The sequence below is a fragment of the Meleagris gallopavo genome, chromosome 28 (assembly GCF_000146605.3).
Source record: "Meleagris gallopavo isolate NT-WF06-2002-E0010 breed Aviagen turkey brand Nicholas breeding stock chromosome 28, Turkey_5.1, whole genome shotgun sequence".
Lineage (NCBI taxonomy): Eukaryota > Metazoa > Chordata > Aves > Galliformes > Phasianidae > Meleagris > Meleagris gallopavo.
Window position 1 is genome coordinate 425,235 of NC_015038.2, and position 23,604 is coordinate 448,838.

Here is a 23,604-nt window from a genome sequence, read left to right on the forward strand (position 1 = left end):
CCTCCTCTCCTCTCTCTCCCTTTTCTCTCTCCCTCTTTCCCTCTCCCCTCTCCCCTCTCGCAGTGACACCAGCGCCATCCTCCTGGGGACAGAAGTGAGGCCACACAGCTCTGCCTTCGTGCCCCCATAACCCGTGAGGATGAAGCCCCCCATCCCCCAGTCCCCCATCCCCCCGCCCCCCCGCCCGCCCCCGCAGCGCTCGGATCCGGCAGGAAGCTGCTTTTAAAGCCCCTTCCCCTCGTGTGGACTCTGTCGTTCCCGTCTCTGATCGTTCAATGGTTATTTTGTAATGATATCTGTCTCCTTATTAAAGAAACAGCTGAAAGGAGCCCTGCTGCCCTGCTGGTTTTGCTGCTGGGGGTGAAGTTCCGGGGACACGTGAGGGCATTTCAGAGCTCAGCTTTCGGCTTCACCAACTCGAAGAATCACAATTTGAGTTGGAAGGGGCCATTAAAGGCCACTCAGTGGCAATGCAACCCCTGGGGATCTGCAGCGACGGGGCAGCACCGCCTCTGCGTGCAGCCCTCATCCCATCTCACACCGCTGCTGTGCTCCGTCCCCTTCCTTCTCACAGCCCCTTCGGGCACTGCTCTCAGGAGGGCTTCCATCCCTTTTGCAGCTCTCACCTGGGGGTGTCAGCTCCCAGGCAGCAGCGATGGGCTGAGATGCGAGGAGATGGGCTGAGATGTGAGGAGATGGGCTGAGATGCGAGGAGATGGGCTGAGATGTGAGGAGATGGGCTGAGATGTAAGGAGATGGGCTGAGATGTGAGGAGATGGACTGAGATGTGAGGAGATGGGCTGAGATGTGAGGAGATGGGCTGAGATGTGAGGAGATGGGCTGAGATGTGAGGAGATGGGCTGAGATGTGAGGAGATGGGCTGAGGTGTGAGGAGATGGGCTGAGATGTGAGGAGATGGACCCACCCCTCCCCGGCCCCAGAAAGTTGGACTCAAAGACACAATTTCTATTTTATCAACTCTTATTTTATTTATTTATAAATACTGTTGTGTTTACAAGCATCATAGATGTGAATATTATTCCCAAACTTTCAAACACATAATACTTATAATACTATATAACAACAACCAGTAAAACAAATCATTCATCTCAGGGTTTGAAAGGCCACTCAAAGTTGCATAAAAATACATTCTCTCCCCATCTGGAACGCCAGTCCTGCTTCCTCCAGAAGTTATTTACAAAGAGCCACCATCAAACTCGCAGCCACAACAGGGTTCACCCCAAGCAATAAAAACGAATTCACCCCAAGCACTGCTTAGAAAAAAAGCCCCGTGTTCTCCAAAGGAGGCACGTCTGACAAACTCTCTGCTTCAAGGAGGGAGCAGCGTTAAAATCCGCTTCCTTTGCTCTTCGTGCCCAGCGCAGAGCACGGAATCCCACCCACCACCTCCCCGCTGCTTCATGCAGACGCACCCGAAGCGCTCCTCGCCCGCTGGGTTTGTGCCACGGTCAGCACGGGGCGCTCGGGGCTGGGAGCGCAGAGGGGCAGCAGTGCCGCATCCTGCAGCGCTTGGGCTCTGCGCCCTTCACGTAACGGCTCCTCGTGGGCGGAGTGCAGCGGGAGCCTCGGGAGGAAGGGGCACAGTGTTGGTGCAGATGATGTCAGGTCGGGCTGAGCCTTCTCCCAGCAGCCGGGAGCTCGGGCTGTCCCTGCCCACGGACCGGGATTGGGACAGGGCAACGCTGCTGAGCCAAGCCGGGGTGAGGGTGGGAGAGAACATGGAGATGCAGCAGAGCTCACAGAGCGCACCGAGGGGGAGCGGCGTGCAGGGAAAGCATGGAGCGGAGCTCAGGGCTTAAAGCTGTTCCATAAAGCAGGGATACGCGAAGCAGTAATACTGTCTGCCCGGTGTGGGCAGAGCTCTGCGGGAGCCCCGGTGATGCCAAAGTGCTTCTCCTCCTCCCCAAAGCACAGCAGCAGAGAACGGCCGCGCTGCACCGGAGAATGGTGCAGAGAGGAACAGTGGGAGCTGTGCTGAGCTGCCCTAAGCCCAGCCAGAGGTGGGATGGGAGGGTGGGAGGGGAAAATGGAGAATTAGAAAGAATTAGAAAGAATTAGAAAGAAAAATGGAGAATTAGAAAGAAAAAAAGCCCCCAGGGAGAGGAAAACGCACAGGTGATAACCAGCAGGAGGCTCCAAGAAGCCCAGGACAGACAGATGAATTTTTACCCTGTTGAGCAAACTTAGGAGTTGTACTCATGTTCAAGTATCCATCTGCATCTCAGCACAGAGCCACACACCTGCAGCCAACAGAGCTGCCGTGCACGGCGTGATGCCACTCCGAGCACGAGGAGCCCATGGCACAAAGTGAGAGATGGAGGGACAAAGGCAATGAGGGGGGGAGGATGAGGGAGAGGGGCTGCACACTGCGAGGAGAGCAGTCTGGTATGGGAGCTCAGCAGGTCAGCATGCAGTACATGCAGGAGTCACTGCCTGAATGCCCACAGAGAGAACAATTTCAAACTGTTCTGAGTCCGTACAACACTAAAGAGGGTTGGGTTGGTTTTTTTTTGTTGTTTTGTTTTTTGTTTTTTGAGGTTTCCTTCAAGGCTGAGGCGGACTGCAAACTTCTGATGGATGAAAAGACTCTGATGCAGCTCCCAGCATTGCCACACAGCTCCCACCCCCCGCACAGCACCCCTGGGCACCTGGAGCACAGCTACTGCAGCTCCATGCCCAGTGCCCCAAAACCCACCTGCGAGGAGCTGTGCCACCAGGGATGGGGCTGCTCAGGGCTCGTTGCCCTCCTCATTTCCATTCCCCAGAAACAAAACCGTGCAGCGGTTCAGTTGGTCAGCCTGATGCTGAAAAGCCATCGCAGGACCTGAAATATCTGCCCAGGCTCCTCTGCAGGGCTCTGCTCGATGGCAGCCGTCCCACACCAACACACCACACCAGGCTTCTCCTTCAGAAAGTTTGGCAAACGTCTGCAATACCATCCTGAGAACAGCGGTCCGGGTGCAGGTACCAGGTGCTGCTGAGTGCAGTGAGCTTGGCAGGAGCCCCGGGGGTTTGCAGCACGGCACCCCATCACCAGCTGCACAGGAGGGGCACTTACCCACCGGATCTGCAATCTTACGTTAAATAAAAACCAGCCAGGTCTCTGTGCAAAGCAGCCGTCCCCACCTGCTGAAGGAATCAGCTCTGCTGCCATTCCTCGTAGCATCACATTTTAACCAAAGTCCCACATTGCACATGGGCTGATGCGTGTCCACAGAATCCTGGCCCACGGTCACATCTTCCACCTACAAAGCGCACGGAGGTGCTGCACCAGCTCTGTGGGCATCACTTTGCACAGCAGAGCTCCCTCCTGCACACCGTGGGCTGCTGGAAGGAGAAGTTTTGGCAGCTCAGCACCACTCCACATCCTCCTCTTCTCCCTTGAGCCAAATGTCCGAGATAGCACAACATGCTGAAATTAAAACAGAATGGCCGGGGTGTGCACTGTGGGGGGAAGGGCAGAAAGGGAACGTCCAGCCGAGGGCAGGGAGGAGTGATGCTGATCCCATGGCTGTAATGCTGCTGTGCGTGGGGCAGGAGGAAGGGGCAGGGCTCAGCAGTGCCCCCCCCCCCGCAGCTCGGCTCCCTACTTGGAGAGTTTGCTGATGACACGAATGAGTGCCCCGTTTTCGTCCTTCAGCCTTTGATTGTCCGATTTCAGCTCCGTCAGTATCTGCACAAACACAAAGAGGGCTGGGGTTACAGCAGGGCTGGGGGCTCAGCTCGGCTCCTCACACAGCAAAGCCCCCAGGAAAGCGGTGCCACAGAGCTCGGTTGGGCCGCAGCTGGGACCATTTCTGAGCCCTTTCATCCAAACCCACTCCCACAGGGCCGGGCAGAACAGAAAGCTACTAAGGCAGCTTTTTCCTGTGTCCATTTTCCCATTTGTCCAGGCCTGAAACGTTTTCTGCCTTGGACTTCTAACTCAGGACGGGGCTGAGATCTTTAGAGCTGATCTTTAGACAAAGCATCTCTTTGGGATCACACAACATTTAATGTCAGTGCTCACATCGTGGTCCCACAGAACATCCCGGAGAGCTGCACGGTGCTCACAGCTGAGTGACTGCAGCAGGGAAAAACCACAGACCTCCAATTAAACAGAGATGGAAAAAAAACCACCAACAGGCCCTTCCCAGCACCTCCTCCTGGCAAACAAGCTCTGACCCCCCTGCTTCTCACACTGCAGACCCTCAGGGAGCAGCTCTGGGACGGGGCTGCCAGGCAGGAGGAGCAGGACAGCACTGGTGCTGCGTGTCTGGGGGTCACAGTGCAGCTGGAGGTGGCACAAAGCACACAGCGAGCTGAGCGCTGACTCACCTGTGTCAGTGCAGACCTTGGAGGAATTCCCCTGAAATGAAATCCCCACTGCAGAGCTGCTCTGCCTTCTCCCCCCTGGTGCTGGAGCCCTGGCTCTGCCTGGCGGCTCCACCCCAGATGCACTGCTCTGCGTCCCTGCACAGCACGGCTGTGCTCCTGCAGCCCCATCCCCTGTGCTGGGCTTCCCAAAGGAAGAGGTAACAGGGCTGCACCCCGCGACACAGCGGCCATTGGAACAGATGCTGTGGCTCATCACGGAATGATGCCAAATAGCAGGCAGTGCCCAACACCGAGTGCCCAGGAATGGTGAGAAGGACAAAGTGTTTGTGCTCTCACTCTGCACTTCCATTCCCTCCCAGAGATTCATACTCACTCTCTGAAGGAGCAGTGATGCTTTGGCACAGGCTGCCAGAGGTCACTGCGCTCAGACACTGTGGGCACTGAGGAGATGGCAGTGGGCACAGCGTGGTGGGGCTGGGGATCTCAGAGGTCTTAATGACTCCATGGTTCTGAGCTCAGCACTGAGCACACTGCCTCCATGTCCACAGCAATCGAGGGCTGAGCCGTCTGCTGAGGGCTGCACACAGCCCCCATCCCCTCTCTGTCGCTGCCTGGGGTGGCTCTGCAGCATCCACCCCCATTTCACAGCTTACCGCTGCTGGCTGTGCTTTACAAAAACACTTCAGCGCAACTTTGGTGATTTACTGGAGCGGGAGGAAGGGAACAACGTGCTTCTTGAAGCTTCCTGGCTGTTGCTTGACTCCATCAGTTTCCAGTGAAGCTTTCTGGAAGCCACACATCAGCCTTGCAAAGTGCAGTCCCTCTCGAGCAGAGGGCACTCCTGCCTTCACTGCAAACCAGGCTCAAGCCTCACAAAATAAACAGCACGTGAAGCAGGGCAGGTATTGCAGGGGTCTGAGCAATGATGCTCTGTAAATGTCTGTTAGAATGGCACAGGACAGGGCCAGGAGGGCTCAGCCCACACGGCCCCACGATGCTGATGTGCAGCATCAGCACAGAGCGAGCTGCGAGCTGAGCTGTGTGCACTGCGACACACAGAAGGTGACACTGCAGAAATGATGTGGATTTCGGAAAATGAGATTCTCTGTGAAGTGCCACTGCAGTAAATCTGTCAGTTGAGAACAGTGACATGGCTGTACAGCTGTGATGTCCAAGGACAGCAAGGAGAGCAGCTGACAGACAGCAGCAGCATCCCGTGCTGGACCTAAGAGAAGAGCTGAGGAAACCCAGCGGAGCGCAGGGACGCAGCGCTGCTCCCAGCAGACAGCACTCAGCCTGCAAGCAAGCGGGGAGTGAGCATCCATCAGCACACAGCCTGCAACGGGACGGCACTGGGAGCGATGGGGAGGTGGAGCTGCAATTATTTCCTAACAGAAGAAGAGAGACAGGTGGCTTGAAGTCGGTGAAACATCGCTGCTTTGAGGCTACGAGAACAAGGGGGGCAGGGACAGGCATGGGGCTACTCCTGTGGATTCAAAGCAGGCGGGTGGGGAGATCATTCCCTCTGACCCACAACACAAAGCAGCCACCTGCAGCCAGAGCAGATCGTGGGCTCTGGCACTGAGGCTCGGGGAAGGGAAGCCCCAATTCCCCCGGTTAGTTTGTTTCTATGGTTAATCATCTCTGATATAATTTGTGTGCTAAGAATAGACTTTTTCATACCTCAGTGCCACTTCCATCCCACTAGAGCACAGTGGTTCTTTTTTTCCTTTAGGAAAAAATAGCTCTGTCTGTGGGGACCCAAATACCCCTACTAACCCGCAGAAGATGTGCAGGACCCAACGGAGGGAGGAGGCACAGCTTTATGTGAGCACTGAGGCAATGGAGCAGCAGGAAAGGATGCAGTCTAACCGTGTGATGTGAGGGTGCAGCTCCCCAAGGCTCACAGCCCCATTTCTCTGCAGTGATCCCAGCACACAGGGAGCACACAGCACACAGCGGGTCGGCTCTGCTCACACCGTCCTGCAGGAGGGCAGCACGGATGCTGCAGTGCTGAGCTCACACCAACACCTTCCACTGCTTCACGCGAGGGAAGGAGCTTGTTTTCATTGCTTAAGAAAACAAGACAAAGTGCTGAAGACTGATCGGTTTGGGACTTTCTTGAAATCACCTTCCTCTCTAAAATGCGCATTTTTCATGACGCCCCTGGAAATTCATTAATCATTCATGGTGACTGCATAATGCTTGCTGTGTGCCAGCATCCCGCTGAACCAAGCCTGACGACACCTTGATCAGACACACAGACACACGGCACAGACCACACCTGCTGCGGGCTCAGCGATGGGAAGGGGCTCCGCCACCGCCCCAACGGCAGCCGGGCTGCCGAGCCACAGGGAAGCACCCGAGCTCCCACCCCTCGGTGCCACTCATCTGCTGCTGTGCCGGGGTGCGGCGGGTCCTATTGCTCTTCTGGGCAAGGAGAGAGCAGCCCCCCTGCTGCGGGCTGTTAGCGGGACGGCGGAGGTCAGCAGCTGCCAAGCAGAGCGGAGTCAGCAGAACCGAGCACACGGTGCAGGGAAGCCCTGCCAGGTGAGCAGCATGCCGGCGCTTGCAGACCGTCGGCCGCATGCAGCCTGGAGCCCCAGCCAGCCAGGGGAGAGCTCGGCCACGGGAGCGGAGACCTGCCTGGAGGATGGAGGAGGGAGGCGAGATGAGCCGGATGGCAAATGGCTACAGCTCCTCTGATTCGGAGGGCTTGGCAGGCAGTGAGAGCCTGGCCACAACCCGCGTCAGAGCCCTGTTCTCGGCCAGCAGCTGCTCGTTCATCTGCCTCAGAGTGTGAATCTGTTTGAGCTGGTGGAGGTTCTGCAGAGAGGGACAGGAGGGGACGGGAAGATACGGAGAGAACACACCGTGGAGACAAAAGGGCACAGAAAGGTGAATTTAGTCCACAAGGGGTAAAAGAATAGAGAGAAAAAGAAAAGACAAATGAGTAGCGGTGAGTGCCGGGTGGGCAGCAGCTCATGGAAAGCCCTCCAGCACACTGACAGCATCAGGGGAGCCTGCCCTTCCCCCAGGGACCCCCAAAGCCTTTAGAATGGTCCTAAGTAAGTGAAGTTCCCACCCAAAGCAGGATGGTCCTTATGGGTGATTTTCTAATGACCCATAATGAGCTCCACCAGACACGGCTGTGGGCGTGTGAATCACTATGAGAACCATCACGCTGTCCCACTGCCACCGTGGGCACTGGGGGCACTGGGAGCACTGGGAGCACTGCTGGCACCTGAGAGCTTCTGTGCCGCTCCTCCCATGCATCTCTGAACACTGAAGCAGCTGCACAGCAGTGAGCAGAGCTGCAGCGGAGCCTCTGGAGGGCCCAGAGCTGAGCCATGGTCACAGCCTGCTGACAGCCCTCACCCTTGGCACCCAATGGGCTCTTGGCTCTGCTCCCCAAAGCTGTGGGGTGGGTGTGGGTTTTTCCAAATAACCCAGCCCAAATTCAACTCTTCTTTACCACGAGGCTCAGCCTCCAGAGGAGAAAAGTTAAGAACTGAAAGCACTCGTTTTAATGACAGGAGCTTGAATGAGAACAGCCTGAGGAGGAGGCAGACAGAACACAGTGCTGCTCAGTACAGAACCCACGAGCACAGAACAGGGCAGGAATCAGCGCCCAGGAGGGGTGGGCACAGCCACACTGCGGCACTGAGACACGACGTGGAAGCACAGGGGAAGGCAGAGCAGAAAGCCGTGCAGACATCACTGCTGCTCACACAAGGAGGATGAGTTCCCAGCAACACTACGGCAAAATGGATCGACAGCAACACTGTGAATGGACGCCAGGAGGTGTGAGGGCTGAGCACTGCCTCCTGCACTGCATCCCCCTCTGGGGTGGGGGGCAGGAAGGGAAGCACCCTCCAAAGGAGGGATTTTGGCTTCAAGAGACAAATCCCAGCCCAAGGCAAAGTGCTCCCCCATCCCTCCTGCAGCCTCCCCACACACCTGTGTGTGTAGGGATGGAGGAGATGAAGGGGCTGTGGGGAGCTCCCTCCTGCCGTGCCATCAGCAGGAAGGGTCCCAAGGCAGCACTACCTGCAAAAAGACATCATCCTTAGCCAGGGCAGTGTTGGCACAGCTGTGAGACGAAGAACTTCCACCTGATGTGCATGGAGCTGCTGGAGCTCCCCACAGAACTGCTGCGTGCAGGGATGTTCTGTTCAAGGGCTCAGTGCTGCACAGAAGCATTTTGGGCAGCCAGCAGTGCAGCCCCAGCTGCCCCTACGCACCACCTTTGCTCCTCAGGAAGGAATGGAGAGCGTGTCCAAAAGCCTCACAACGCCAACGGAAGGGATGCAGAGCAGGAAAGGATGGGGCTTGAGCCCAGCTGGCGGTGCAACCGCTCCTGCATCCAAGGGAGCACAGCTCCTGCTGCCTGGCCTTCACCTGCACTGCTCTGACATCGGACAGACAGACAGCTCGGGGGACAGACACCCTCCCCATCCCCACATCCCAGCCAGCACCACCTGCCCCACTGCGCCGGCTGGACAGACAGACATCACTGTGTCCACCCTGCACCCAGGAGCTGCTGGTTGGACCGCAAGGGCCGTTTCTTCCTGCGGTATCACAGTTTATAAATGCTCTCTGTTTTATTACAGCTGAGCATCTGGCTGGCAGAAAATGGCCAACATATGTAAAACGCAGTGCGTGCTTCGTGGGGTGGAAAGGATTGTGATCACTTTAGAGACCATCTTCACTTCCCACGCCAGCAGAGCACGAACTGCAGCACAGTGTGAGCAGACGCAGCTCAGCCTCAGCACGCTGTGCAGCTGGGAAAGGATCACCTATGCAGAGATGTGTGTGTGCTGCAGGTCGGATGCCTTCCTATTTATCATGCTCAAAGACAGCGAGCGAAGGCTGAGAGCTGGGCTGAAGCCAAAGGCAAAGACCAGAATGTGGATGATCCTGCTGTGATTGCTTATCACTCTGCTTGATTCTTGGCTTACAGAAAGCAGGCTCCTCGGTTCAGCTGTACTTGCCTTCAATTAAAGGGCTTTGTGCCTGCAACACTCAGGGAAATCAGGATGCCCAAAGCATGCACAATGTACCAAGCCAGGAGGTGCGGTGCTGCTTCAGAGTAAAGAAGCTTCTGTGACCTTCAAGGAAAATTGCTGTGTTAAGTTGGGACCTCAGGCACTTGGCATTGAAATCAGTTCAGCGCAAATGCTAATTTTCTTTCTCCTTCCTCAGCCAAGTTGCTGTACCTCCAGTCAAACCCTGCAGTCACTCAGGAAAATGCCGTATTGCTGTGTCACCTTCCCAAGGGCTGCAGGAGCCCCTCCAGCACCACGGAGCTCCCTGCCATCACCAGTTTCACCATGCTCCTCTCCACTTCTTGGCAGCTTCACCAGCAGCAGCTGAACTTATGGAAGGAACAAAGCTTGTAACCTCAACCTTGGGCTGAACTACACAGCATTGCTGTCACAGCAACCCAGGACCTTCCTGTGACATTTCTGTGCCTCCTCTTCCTGTGGGAGCCAGCTGCTCCCACACTGCTCTGGACTCAGTGCCAGCCAAAGAGCAAACAGCTGCAGGTGAGCCCTGAGGGACTGGTTCCATTCAGACTGCTGGGAAGAATCCCAGTGACTGCAGCATGACTCAGAAACCAACGCCATGGCATGGTTGGGTATTCCCCTTACTGCTCTCCACTTTATAGGAAACTGGTGGATTTGCTTGAATTGCTCTTTGTGATGCTGCTCAATAGCTATTCAATTAGCAAAAGTAGCAGGAATGCAAGCATAGCCAGTACTAAGAGATTTGTTTTCCTGGCACTACTGACACAGTAGGGATTAATACAGATGTTTTGCAGAGGTTATCTCATTCTACACAAGCACAGCTGGGCTGAATCCTGCTTTAAGACGTGATGTCAGTGGATGTGGAAAGTCTGCTTTCCTTATGGACTTTCATTGTGAGAGCCTTCACACTTGTTTGTATGTCACAGCACAGTCAGGTGCTCATCACATGCTCGAGTCTTTGCAAAGTCTGGTGGGGTGGAAACACAGCAGCGCCTCAGAAGAGACACTTTCACATTTCACATCTATTTATTCCACTAACAAAAGGCTGTTTGGGTCTGCAGAAAGAGGCAGCATCACTCCCAAGGAGCTGAGCTTGTTCTCAGGCAGACCAGGGGCTGCTGTAGCCATGTGCTGCCTCCTGCATGGCCAGCACTTCAGGGTAACACAGGAACACATCAGACTTCACGTGGTGCTTTTCCCACAGCACCTTCTCAGCTTCCATCCACCTGCAGCTCCCGGCTCCCCCAGCCAGAGAAGCTGTGTCTGTGTCCAGCAGTCCCTGCAGGCATCTTCTCTCATTAATTGCTTTCTGAACCAATAGAAGTGTTCAAAACCAACAGGCCACTAGAGGACACCAATTTGTCTTTTACTCCATGGACTGAGCTGGTTTGTGGAGAGATCTACAGAGCTAAAGCAACGCCACGGAGCGCTCCTGCCTGCGTTTTCTCTTGGAGGCTGCATTTCTGTAATGATGGGAAAGTCCCTCTGGAGTTCAAGGTTGCCACTTGCTGAGAGGAGGAAGGATTTGGAATCCAGGCACATTCAGCCCTTTGTCGCTCCCCTTTGAGCACATCCACATTCATTTTGTCCTCTTTGAAAGACCAAGAGAGCCTTTACAGCGAGACTCCACCAAATTGTTCTGAGACGTATTGCAGCAGAAGATGCAGCAAAAGCCAATATATCCTTTCAAAGGTGTGTGCCTGGTAAAGATATGAAGCTTGAAATAGAAGCACAGAGTTGGAACCTCCTCGAGGGTGGCAGGAAATCATTTCCATCAGTGCACCGCTGACATCCCCAGGTCCTGCCTTGTCAAAGCGACGCGGTCCCACCTGGATCCTCCTCAGAGGGAAGGGAAGCACAGCACACAGGACGCAGAGGGCCATTCTGTGAGTACAAGCATTCAAGTGCAGCATAAAATGATGGAACGCTGCAGAATCATTGTGAAGCTGCAGGTGCACCCAGGTGGCAAACACTGCATCGGGCACCGCAGAGCTCCCTGCCAGCCGCAGGGCTCCGTCCCAGCAGTGCCACGAGAGGGGAAGGCAGGGAGCAGTCGGTGGGAGGGCTGGGAACAGCAAGCCATGCTGGACTTGGGAGCAAATTCCTCTTTGCTGAGATCCATTCCAGCCTGGCTTACTGACGCAGCCTTCCACAAACATGCTGGAGGACAGAAATGCAATCACTGTGTGCTCTGTGCTGGCCAGTGCGCGTGATCTCAAAAGCCAGCTTTGTCTTCTTACCCATCTGGAGGGAGCCACAACGGCCTCGCCTGGGCTGCAGACTATTCAGCAAACTGAAACTCACGGATGCCACAGAAGGTTAGTCTCAGAAAGCATTTGGGGAGAATAGCCTTCACAGTTCTCAGGGCAAACAACGTAACAAGTAGAACATATGGTGCGATTCGATGGATGCCAACAGAGCGGCTTTAACACTACTCCATGTTTGGAGAACACAGCCATTAGAGCAAGGCCTGGATGCACAAAGGAAGGCACTCAGAGGTAAGAGGAGTCCCTTCCCATGTATATCTTTAATATCCTATTCCTGGGTGGCAGTCCCAACAGACATTAATACAAAGCATCAAAATTAGAACAGACAGAGGGAATAGATTATTCCCTACCTTCATCTCCTCCTCCATTTCAGAGAGTTTCCGCTCCAGGGCTCGCTTCTCCTGTTTACAGGGATTCATAACAGAGACGGTCACAGGTGTTTACAAGAAAAACAAAGCATATTTTCTTTTAAAGAAAAGCAAAAGTCTTGCATTTCTATAGGAGCAATCACCAAAAAGCACCCCAAAGCACAGCCAGGAGCTGACCAGATGGGCACGGCAGCAGGTGATGTGCTGGGGTCATTTTGGTCCTACATGTGAGGTGGAGCACAGCTCTCCTCAGCTCAATTCCAACCTGACTTCAGGGTCAGTTAAGACTCAGCCAGACACCACAAACTCAGCTTAACTTCTTGCAACAATCCGACTGCTTGGTTAGGAGGAAGGAGCGTTCAATCAATCAGATTTCAAGAGTAATCACAAGGATGGACACCCAGCCAGCGCTTTGTCTTGTTTCTCCCTCCCTCCTGAAAGTTTTTATTTATAAGGATCAATAACATTTTAAAGCATAATGGACTGACAGCCCTGCAGGACCATGCAATACAATCTGCTGCTCTGTAGCTTCCTATAATGAAAGAAGGAAGTCAGAACACGGCTGGTCTGCAAAGAGAGCAGAAAAGTCTCAGGCACAAAAAGGTCAGAACACAATTATAGCTGCGCACTGCTCTGCAAGGCAAAAATATAACTTATCTTTTAATTAACACTTTCCTTCCAGAAATTAGTATGCCCTGTAGAGTAGCACAAGGCAAAGATCAGAACCCAGAAGAAAGCAGACACACATACCCTTTTCTCCATCTCCAGCATGCTAGACCGGTCAGAAGTTTTCTCCTGTTTCTGCTATGTAAATTAAAAATAGAAAGCTATTAAAACGGAGAGGCATTCACACGATGCTGCACAAAGGCCTGGACAGCCCACAGATGCACTTGCCCAGAGAAGCAGCAATCCTTAGAGAATCACACACACCACACTGCTTTCTGTGCAATGTAACACGAGTCTCCCCTGCAGAGGCTTCCCTCCTGAGCACTGCATCCCCTCCCACACTGGGGATGTGTTGGCATGGCACGGGGCAGCGCTCGCTTTGCCCAGCAGAGGAGCAGCTTTTGGCCTTACCTGGGCTGCCTTTTCCAACTTGGATTTGATGTCAGCCAGCTCGAGCTGCGCTTCTTGCAGTTTTGACTTCAGCTTTTGATTTTCAGACAGGGCGCTTTCGTACAACTGAAATACACAGCGTTTCAATTAACAGGGCTGCTCTTCAGCCACTGTGCTCCAAACAGACACTTTTCATACGGCCTTTGCGTCAGTACCAGATGTGCACACACACCTGGCAGCCCGTGTTGCTGATTTCAAGGATCACATTGAAAGCTTCAGAGCTTTTAGAGCAAATAATTCCGGAGTGCCATAGCAGCAAAAATGATTCAGCTGGGTGTGCAAGCTGTGGCCATGCCGGTGGTATTCAAGGTTAGCCTTTCTTCTCCTTTACAAATCCCTCCCCCATCTCTCCTGCCCGATCCCTCACTCCCTGTCCCCAGGGTGTCCCTTCACCCCCTGTCCTGTTTTAACCCTCTGTAGGACTGATGCACTTGACAACAGTGAGCATCATTCCCAAAGGCAACGGAAACAGACCACGTTCCAAAGACAGTTGGTGCAGCTTCCAAGGTGCAGCCAGTGACCACATTACATACAGAAACCCCACCTTCTTATAGTCCCTGTTGCTCTCCTCTTCTGCCCTGCTGCTCAGGGCTGCTAGGCGGTTCTCCCTGCGGCTGTAGGCACTGGAGCGGCTGGAGGCACGGTCACTGTAGGAGTCACTGGTGGCAGGGGCTGTAGCTGCTTCCAACCTGCAAGGCAAAGATGCAGCACTGTGGAGCAGCTGCAGTGCAGGGAATGCCGGTGTGACACAAGGGCGGGCAGTGCTCTGTGCTGAACCAGCTGGGAACAGCCCAGCGCTTATCAGCCCAAAGCCACTGGGCAGCAACGTCCCACGCGCTGCTGGGATCCCCGTCTTCATGGTGGGAATGGGCTCCATTCAACGGGATGTCAAAGGGTTTTGATTTGCACGAGCAAAAGAGGAAAGCAGAGTGGCCCAACAGCTGAGCTGAGAACCCACTGGTCAGAGCCAGGGACAGCTCGTGCCATTGCTGTGAAGGATGGGGAACCCCCAGAGCTGAGCAAAGATGGGACATAGAAAAAAATCTTAAATCTAAAATATTAGATCGGAAAAAAAACCCTGAGAAACAAAGTTCTTACCTGGAAAGTCGTTCATGCTGAAGGAAAGAGGGGAAAAAAGAAGAAAAAAAGGGAGTTAATGACCAGGAGAACTAACAGTGCAGCCCCAGCAGCACATTGCTCCCACCCCAGCACACACAGCCTGCACCCAAACTGCGATCCACCGACTGCTGCAGAGCCTTCTCAACTGCTTCTGCTTCTCTGAAGCATTTCAGATTTCATTTCCTTCACAAACCCAAAACCTACAGAACCTTGGCTTTTAAATCCTCGTGTCCAGAGCTGAAGCCCATTCCTGGGCCCCAAACTCATCTCTTGTTTCCCTTTCACATCAAATAGCCGTGCTGGCTTTGATCGCTGCCCTGTGTGTGTGGGTGAGTGATGAACGGCCCCCGACACAGAGCTGTGAGCACAATGAACATCTGAAAACCACAAACCTTTTCTCCACGGCCAAATACCTGCGAGGAAGGAGAGCTTTACAGGGCGAGAGGAGCTCAGCAGGAGCTGCGGGGGGGGCTGAGGAGCTCACAGCCCCACAGAGCCTGGGGCACATCGGGCTCTTCCTTCCCCACCTGCATTCCCATCGCAGCAGAGCAATTCCCAGCTCTGCCTTCGCTGCAGCCGCTCTTACAGCACACTGACCTGGGCCAGAGGGGATTACAGGAGTTTTGCTTGGCGCTGCCGCGTCCTGCGGGGCCAACTGTGGTAAACCACAGCTCTTAGAGCAGTTCCCTGCACCGGGCAGTTTTCTCCTACAAATGCCAAAGTCGAACAGAACAGCACGGGTTCCTGTGGGATGCACTGCTCCCATCGCCTGCTTCCCCCGTGAGCTCCTCTGTGCATTGGTGCATGAGCACAATGAGGTCTGTGCTCAGCCTGCCCCACAGCAGGAACACAACAACACGGCAGGTATTGCAAGTCATCACATTTCCAATTCCTCCAACCCCAACACAACCCCCGTCTTGTGAAAGAAACCACCCCATACAGCCCTCTGTCACAGGACGTGGTGCCTCGGCCAGCACAAAGGAACTGAACCAAAGCTGAAGCCTCACAGCTGGAGAGCACATTCAGCTGGAGCTGCTAAATCCAAAGCCCAAACCCTGCTGTCAATTAGCATGTCCTCCCCAGGGCTGTGCCTGCAGGGGCTCCATCAGGCTGAGCTCAGGGCTGCAGCAGAACCACGGCAGCAGTTCCAGCCCTGTGCTACAGCCTGAACCTCCCGAGCTGGAAGGGACCCACAGGGAACTGCATCCTTCCCCAGCCTTCCACCTGCAGCCGCCTCTGCATGGTGCTGCAGTGAAGTGGTGTTTCTGAGACAAAGATGATACCATATAAAGGCCGGGTCTGGAGAGCAGAGGCTGAACAGAACTCTGCAGCCACTGCTGGCAACAGCCCCGCTGTGATGGAATCACAAACCAGCTTCCATCAGAGCTCCTCCACTCGCTATTACCTTCAGGGAAGGAAGGGATATCTATTTTGTGTTAGATCAGTTTCTGTCCCAGCCTCTTCTTGAGGTCTGCACGCAGGCTATGCTGGTACCCCAAGGACCAGCTTACTCTGTCCTGCTTTTAAAACGATGACAGAAGAGAGGAGCCATCTCCACCAGGACCAGCTCCCTTCCAGCCCAGCCCTGCCCCGCATTCGGCCACAGCACCCTCAGAAACCTCCAGCTGCAGCTGGGCTGCCCTCCCTGCAATCACTGCTTCTCTGCTCAAACAACCAAATGCCACTGAAACGTCAGCAGCATCACCTGCTGTGCAGCATGAGGGAGCAGTGCAGTGCATGCCCTGAGCTCAGGGGCACAGCCTCAGCCTCCAGCGCTGCCTGAAGGAGCAGAGGGCAGCAGCAGCAGCAGCCGAGCCCACCACACAGACCCTCCTGGATGAACCCCACACGGCCTGGTAGGGTTAAAGCAGTGCTGAGAATCAGCCGTCCCAACTCTGCGAATGCACCATTGTATTTTTCACGTTTTTTTTTTTTCCCCTGGCAAACGTGGAGCTGCGCCGTCAGCATCGTCCCCGAGCACTGCATTTCCCCAGGGATCCGAGGCTCCACGAGAGCCAGCAGCAGCCACGGGAACACGGGGCTGTGCCATGAGCCCTCCCCAGCTAAACAGGGTCAGGACGGGGGGAGGAGGGCCCCGGGGAGCAGCACGGCTGCCCTGGTTCTGAAAGCAGCGTGCAGCCAGGCAGGACCTGCAGCCCGGGACGTGAGCGCTGATGGCTGTTAAAGGAAAACTTCGACACGCAGAGCAGCGCTGCGGGGAGCGCTGCCAGGTTTCTGGTCAGCATCAGTGCTCGGAGCTCTCGCAGCAGGAGGATGGGAGTGGGGTTTGCACCTGCACCCCGACCTACAGCCACACGCCTCAGGTCGCATCCTTCCTCCTGGCTGTGGGACAGCAGCACGGTGCTGGGGTGGCACAGCCTGGCTATTGCTGCCAGTTCCCCTGGGCTGGGTAGAGCTGGCTGAACGCCACAGGGCTGCAGAACACAGGGCATGGGAGCAAACAGCATCGTGGAATCATGCAGTGGTTTGGGTCGGAAGGGACCTTAGCATCGTTTAGTTCCAACCCCCTGCTCCAGGCAGGGACGCCTCACACCGGGTTGCTCCAAGCTGATGCTGCACAGCGCAGGAACGCTGCAGGGTTTGGGTTTTGGATGGAGGAAAGCAGGAGTTTTCCCTTCAAAACACACAAACTCTCACAGCTGTTTGAAGTTCAGTACGGTAAAATTAAAACCAAATTCCTTGCAGAAGGTTTGGCTGAAATGAAGCCCTGAAATGCTGCGCCAAGAGGGGCTCAGCCCTTCTGCCAAGGCAGACGCTGCCCCATTGCTTCCAGATGCATTCTTCTGCTGCTCAGACCTGACCCAACACAGGCAGAAAAAGTCCACTATTTACATTTCCACTCCCCAAAAAAAGATGCTGTTGGAAAATTTCATGCTTCTTTATCTCCCATTGGCCAACCTCGGGAAAGTCTGCACTATTTTAAGATAGCTTCCAAGGAATTTATTTTATTTATATTTATTTGGCGTTTTGTTTCAGGGATCTGATCACCCCATGATCAACCACCACTTTGCAGGATCCCAGGTCACAGCCACTGCCCCACTGCCCCCCCAACCCACACACAAAGCCCCAAGAACTCCTCCAACAGTGCTGGCAGCCATCCTCCTGCTAAGCCCCACGGATTGAGGGCTCACAGTTCTTCCTGTGATGCGCACAATGCTGCAGCACTGGGGCTGTCTGCTCCCACCCCACTGCAGGTTTGCTACTCTGCTGCACGGCTGCTGCAGAAGGATCAGCTCCTGTGCACGGCGTGCAGCTGGAAGGGAGCGTGGGGCTGCACTGCAAGAGCTGCGGGGAGGAGCAGGGATGGGTTTGGTGCATGGTGCAGCCTGCAGTTGGAGCTGCGGCTGGGCACAAGCAGTGCTCAGAAAGTTTGGTTTTCCAAAGGGTGCAGAAGAATTACAAGGTCTGTTTTGAACTCTGCTTCTTTGAGGTCACCGCCTCCCTGGGAAAGCTGCTGTGCTGACCCAGCGCTGCGGCTCAGCTCCCCGCCAGCTCCTGCCTGGTGATGGATGCTGCTGCCTTCCACCCGGGCTGCACCGCTGCGAATGCAAGGATCACAAATCCCACTGCTGTGATTGATAACACGGTGCAGCCAAACCACCTCCATCTAACCCCCAACTCCCCAAAGCCTTACGCAAAGCATGTTTTCACAAACTATAAATCAAAAAGCTTTGCTTAATAAAAACTGCTGTTACTGAAGCATAATATTAAAAGTCCATCTGAGCTGGAATAGCAGCCTTGGCTGCTGCCTGCAACACATTGCATTGCTTACGGCACGAAACAAACACACAGCCGGGGGGGCTGACAGCAGCAGCACCTCCATGGCCCCAGCACAGGCAGCTCCTCTGTGCTCCCCCCATCCCCCTGCCTCAGTTCCCCACTCATCCGTGGCCCCTCGGCTCAGCCCCAGCTGCACTTCATTACTGCTGGCTCTGGGGGATAGAGCTCACTGTGTAAAGCACTGAGCTGGATTGTAGTTTAATTTAGGAGAGGCCACAACTCAGAAACCTGGGTCTGCTGCTCTGATTTCTTTTTTTCCCCTCTTTTCGAAGGGATCAAGTTTTATTGCTGAAAAACTTCATTTTGCAAAGCACTGTGATCTTAGACAGAGATCTCCAGACATGAGGAAATCAAAGCTGAAGGGCCAAGGGACTGAGAGGAGGAGATTGCTGCTCCCAAACTTCTTAATGCCATGGGGCTGCAGGCAGCAGCTCCTCCCCAGCCCTGCACACACTGCTGGGCATTCCCAGGTGTTATCGTGGTGTGTTTAAATGCCTATTTGGAGCCTCAATTGCAGCTGCTAAAACCAACCTGTCCTGGAGCAGCCACATAGCATTCCTGTGACCACTGCATGGGCACGGGGAGTGCCTGCATGGAAAAGCCATTAGGGCTGCTGAGGTATGCCGGGCTGTCTGCACCGCACGGAGCATCCTGCGCTGTCAGAGTTAAGGCTGTCGGTGCTGCCTCTCTCTCTCCTCATTTGTTTCTGTCTAAAACAGCTCCAGAGCTGCTGCCAGGAGGTGATCCGAGCCCAAACCTGCTCGAGGATGTCTGCTCCAAAGCTTTGCTTCTTCAGGAGTGACCTCAGCTATAGGGGTTAGTAAAAAGAACTGACAAGTCCTTAGTAAAAAACCAAACCAACCCAAGCAGCAGACCAAGCAAACCCGAGGTCAGCACTCTGCATCTGTCACCAGGGGCAGCTCCAAGGAGGGGGCAGCACCTCCCTGGGTGGGAGCCTGCACAGATGTGTGCGGAGCTGCACAGGTCCAGCTGCAGCGCCCAGAGGCAATGGGCAGACTGAGCCCTGCCAGCTTCGTTTGCTACGGGTTCGTGTTCCTCTTATGGAAAACAAAGCTATAATGGGCTCCTGCCACTGCAGTAAACACCGGTTTGCAATTCAGAGGTTAGAGTGGTTTTCTGCCTCTGGTTTCCATCCACTCTCCCCTTCCACCCATTCCCACCCCACAGCACCTCCCTGTCCCCCTGGGCCATTGCGGCTGCGCTCCGGGCTGAGCCCACATCAGATCTCCTCCTCCTCACCCCTTCTGCACACCGGGCTCCCCCTGCAGCGCTGGGCAATCCCACAGCAGCACTGTGATCCCAGGCGGCCTCTCCCCATCTGCTGAGCTGGATCCCTCCGTGGAGCAGCACAGAGCAGGCGCCCAGGGGAAGGGCAGGAGCTGCGCACGCCGTGGTGGTGTTGCACCACGTGCCTCCAGCTCTGGGAGCAGCCAGATCCCGATGGGATTTCAACACATGGGAAACATCATCCCACCCTTCCAGCCACAGCACCCTGCAAGAGCCCTCCCAGGGCAGAAACGACTTATTTTGGTAACATGGACACGCAGTGGGGCCACGTCTGCCTAGAAAATGCCACAGGGGTGGAGCATGGGCTCAGCCAGCAGCCTGTGGACACTGAAGAACTGGCACCCTCCCTGCTTGGCTTTGGCCTGAATCAATGGCTTGATTCCTAGGAAAGGAGGAGAGCTGAGAAAGTTTAACTACTGAGACCCAGCTAGGGTGTAACACTAAACATGGGTCACTGCATGCACCAGGGCTCCTGGTATGGACATAAGGGTGGTCAGAGCTGCCCAGCACCGAGTCCCACCCGGCGGGTGGGTGCCCTGAGGATGCTCCCAATGCATTTCCAGATATGGGCATTTACAGAGGAAAAAACAAAACACAACAAAAAGAAGAACAACAAACAGAACCCAGAAGGATTTCTTACTGATATCCATCTAAGGAACACGACGCCTGAGAAATAACCAGCGATGGGAGCAGCAATAAACAAATCAGGCAGTGGAAGAGCACAGCCTGAGGTTAATTGCCTTAAAGTTCAAGTTTCGGTATCCTACTTTTTTGCTGGCTAATGGGAGAGGACAGCAGAGTTTCTGCAAACACTGCGTAATGAGCCAGCAGTGCAGACACAAGGAAAAGAATGTCTGGAGACAACCGGCCTGACCCCGCTCCGATGCAAGCAGCATCACTTTTATCACCAGCAGGACGAGCCCAGGCTGCTCAATGCAGACCAGGAAGATAAAGGTTCCTGGAGAACTGTTTGCAGAGCACTTGTTATCCCCTCACGCTGTGCAGCACAGCAAATGATTTGTGCAGCTCTGCCTAATGCCAGAGTACAGCCGGCACCTCTAATAACTGCAACAAGGCTCAAGCGGTCACAAAGCCACTCAACAGAGTGAGGACGGGCCATGAGATGCTCCCACCCATTGCCATGTGGGGCTGTGATGGGAGCAGGAGCTCCAGCAGCACCCGAACATCTCCAGAAAGTGCAACAATGCATTGGCACACGCTGCCTGGGGGTGGGGGTTCACCATCCCTACCGGTGTTCAAGGAAAGGGCAGATGCAGTACTGAGGGATGTGGTTCAGTGGTGATATCCAAGGTTGATGGATGACCTCAGGGCTTTTTTCCAACCCTACTGGTTCCATGACACAAGAAGTGGGGCCCTGCAGCTCGCCAGGCACTGGAGGTGCTCACCCTGCAATGGCACATGGAGCTGCTCACACACCAACACACTGCACAGCTTCCTCGGGTGCCTTCTGCTCGAGCCCTCCCCTATGGTGCTGTTATATTCCAGGGCATTGCCTTTCTTAGAGTGTGCAAAGTGTTCCACTGCAAAGTGCTCACCCTTCTCATCGTTAGAGGCAGAAAAAAGCACGTGTGGTTTTATCCTATCAGCCAACAAGGAAGGCTACGAGCAGCAGGGCAAAGGCAGGGCCAAGGGCATGCCACAGGGAGCTGCTTTGTAAATGGCATCTGAATGCAGCTGTTTGCCCAAGGAACAAGTCCTTCTTTGGGCTGCCTGCTGCTGCAGGAGGTTTCCATGCCTGCCCCTCACTGCCTGCCCAGCTGGGATCGTTCAGCGTGCACAGCTCTGCTGGGATCGATCGGAACCGGATGGAAATAGGAAAGGCTCCAAGATATCACATTCCCACCTGTTTTATTAAGGCTGCAAGGGCTGCCAATACTGTGGGCATGGGAGCAAAGGGGAAACGCACAAAAAAATACCATGGCACAATCCCATAGGAAAGTACACTTAATTATTGCTTTTGCTCATGGCAGGATTACATTATCTTGCCGAAGGAGTTAACTCAGAGACTTTGTTTCAGCTAGAAGCAAATCCTGCCAAAGCATCGGCTGCTTCCACAGCCCCGACACGCCAGGGCTGCTTCCTACACTGACCTGTGAGCCACATCTCTGCACGCAGGGCACGGCTCTCCCCCAGCTCTGGTGCTCCATCCTGCACCACCACCTCTATTAGCTGCAGGATTTCCCTGCTCACCCACCTGCTTTCCAACTCACACCACCACGGGGCCCCGGCAGCAGCACAGGCAGGAACAGCACTGTGCAGGAACGGCCACAGCTTGAGAGACGTTTGCCACGCTCACGTGTGCAAGGAGGCTTTGAAAAACTTGGTTGTGGAGAGAAATCGAAACCTTCCTCAGTTGTATACAATAAGTCAGAACACATGTGAAGGTCCCAACCTCCTGCCCCCACTGTTACCTCTGCTGCAGGCTCCCAGGAGCTGCAGGCACAGTGGGGTGAGCTGCCACGGGACCCAGCTCACAGGGGGTGACCCCAAACCCCCAGGGACGCCCCAGGCAGCTCCGCTGCTGCTGCCCCACGGCGGGGCAAACACCCCCTGCACAACCAGCACTCCGCTGCTTCCAGACAGGACGAGTGGAGCAGACCATGCGCACCTGATTTGAGCGAACCCCAGTGCTCAGATTAATGCAATGCTTGCATCTAAAATTAATCTGCCTTTTTTCAGGCTCATTCCTCCAGGAGTGAGCGGACTTTCTCCAGATGGCTAGCACTCCTTGGCTGCAAAGAGGCTGCCCGTACCCTGATGGGGACGCAGGGGTTCCCATAGCCTCCCCCGGCCAACACCAGCACTCTCACAGCGTTCCCACTCCCAGGACACCTCTGCAGAGCAGCACACCGGCCGCTATCCTGCCCTGCTGCTCCTCCTGGTGCAGGTGGTTCTCTTTATTTTTCTACTGCTGGAATTACTAAACCAGACCACAGCTCCCAGCTGGATGCCGGCAGCATCGCAGCGCTGATGGAAGCGCACAGCTTAACAAGCTGCTCAGGTTTTGCCTCATTTTCCTCGCAGACACAACCTATGGAGAGAGATGTCTGTGCCTGCTGTGAGCGCAGGGCAGGGGAACACCATCACGGCAGCTCCCCGCAGCACCAGTGCCAATCAGCACCGCTCCAGGAACTTACAGCCTTTCCAACCTGTTGCTGCAGAGTCACCTTCCCGAGTTTCACTTTACACCACGCTCCTTCCAAAGCAAACCACAGCCGCGGCAATCCGAGGGCATTCCACCAACCCCGGCGGGCCGCCCTGAGCACAGAAAGGAAAAGCTGCTTACTCTGAGCGTCTTTGCAATCGGGGAAGGAGAGGACGGGGGTGAATCTGACTGGGACTTCCTGCTCCGCGTGTAATCCTTGCTCCTGGTGAACAGAGACGACATGGCCCTGCAGGCTGGGTCACCGCAGAGCAATAAGGCTGCGCTCTCCCGTCGCTGGGCAGGTCCTCCTTCCAAGGTCAGAACAAACTAATTAAACTACTCACAGCTCTGGTAATTAAACCCTGCTGGTTAAGGTGTATAATTTTAGGCATTAATCTGCTGCAGAGGGAGCCGAGGCTCCGAAAGGTTCCTCGTCTGAGCAGAAGAGGTGGTGTCCGCAGTGCCCACGCGGGGACATCTCCTGTCCGGAGCCGCAGGACCAGGGGCTCTCCTTCCCAAAGCTGCACAGGAAAGGTCTCCCAGCTCAATGGGAAGAGCAGGAGGAACAGCCGAGCGTCTCTAGACCAGACGCTTTTCCAAAGAGCGAAAAAACAAACCCAAACCACCACCAAAAACCTGTTGTACTCCGGCACGCTGCTGCCAGCTCTCTGCCGTGGCTGCGCCGAGCTGCATGCTTTAAGAGAAACCCGAAGCATAAATCAGGAACAAACACGGGTTTGGAAAGGGGCAGGCCAGCTGAAGTTGTGTTTTGTTCCGTCCTCCTCCTCCGGGCGCCGTTCCCCACGCGCACGCTGCTCCTTCCCGCCCCGCTGCCGCTGACATTCCAGATCCTTACTCTTGCAGCCAGGAATGCTGGAGGGCGGCCAGCAGCTGCGATTCACTTTCAGCTTGGGATTTGAGCTGCCACTTGTAGGGGAAAAAGGGGAAAAAAAAAAAAAGAAGATGGGGGAGAAAGTAAAAACTTCCAAGCTTCCAAGGTCTGGCAGCTGAGAGCTGAGGTCGGTGGGTTGCAGTGTGCAGGGCTGAGCATTTGACAGCTGTGACAAAGGCAGATCTTGTAAAGGACACGG

General features: G+C 54.9%; 1 protein-coding gene across 8 annotated transcripts; it reads right to left on the reverse strand.

The window, feature by feature from the left end:
* Positions 1-963: 963 nt before the first annotated feature.
* PPP1R12B (protein phosphatase 1 regulatory subunit 12B) lies at positions 964-23,272 on the reverse strand. Of its 8 annotated transcripts, none has more exons than XM_010724055.3 (8): positions 22,655-23,272; positions 14,218-14,234; positions 13,664-13,808; positions 13,081-13,185; positions 12,754-12,807; positions 11,986-12,036; positions 6,985-7,164; positions 964-3,694 (listed from the first exon to the last, which is right to left on the reverse strand). In XM_010724055.3, exons 1-7 carry the CDS (start codon positions 22,754-22,756, stop codon positions 7,030-7,032), a joined length of 609 nt encoding a protein of 202 aa, XP_010722357.1. In that variant the 5' UTR covers positions 22,757-23,272; the 3' UTR covers positions 964-3,694; positions 6,985-7,029. The 8 variants fall into 8 exon arrangements, with proteins under 8 accessions (XP_010722357.1, XP_010722359.1, XP_010722361.1 ...); XM_010724057.3 differs by lacking the exon at positions 6,985-7,164 and adding an exon at positions 11,609-11,667 and having other exon boundaries at positions 22,655-23,259; XM_010724059.3 differs by lacking the exon at positions 6,985-7,164 and adding an exon at positions 11,609-11,661 and having other exon boundaries at positions 22,655-23,256.
* Between the last annotated feature and the right edge of the window lie 332 nt (positions 23,273-23,604).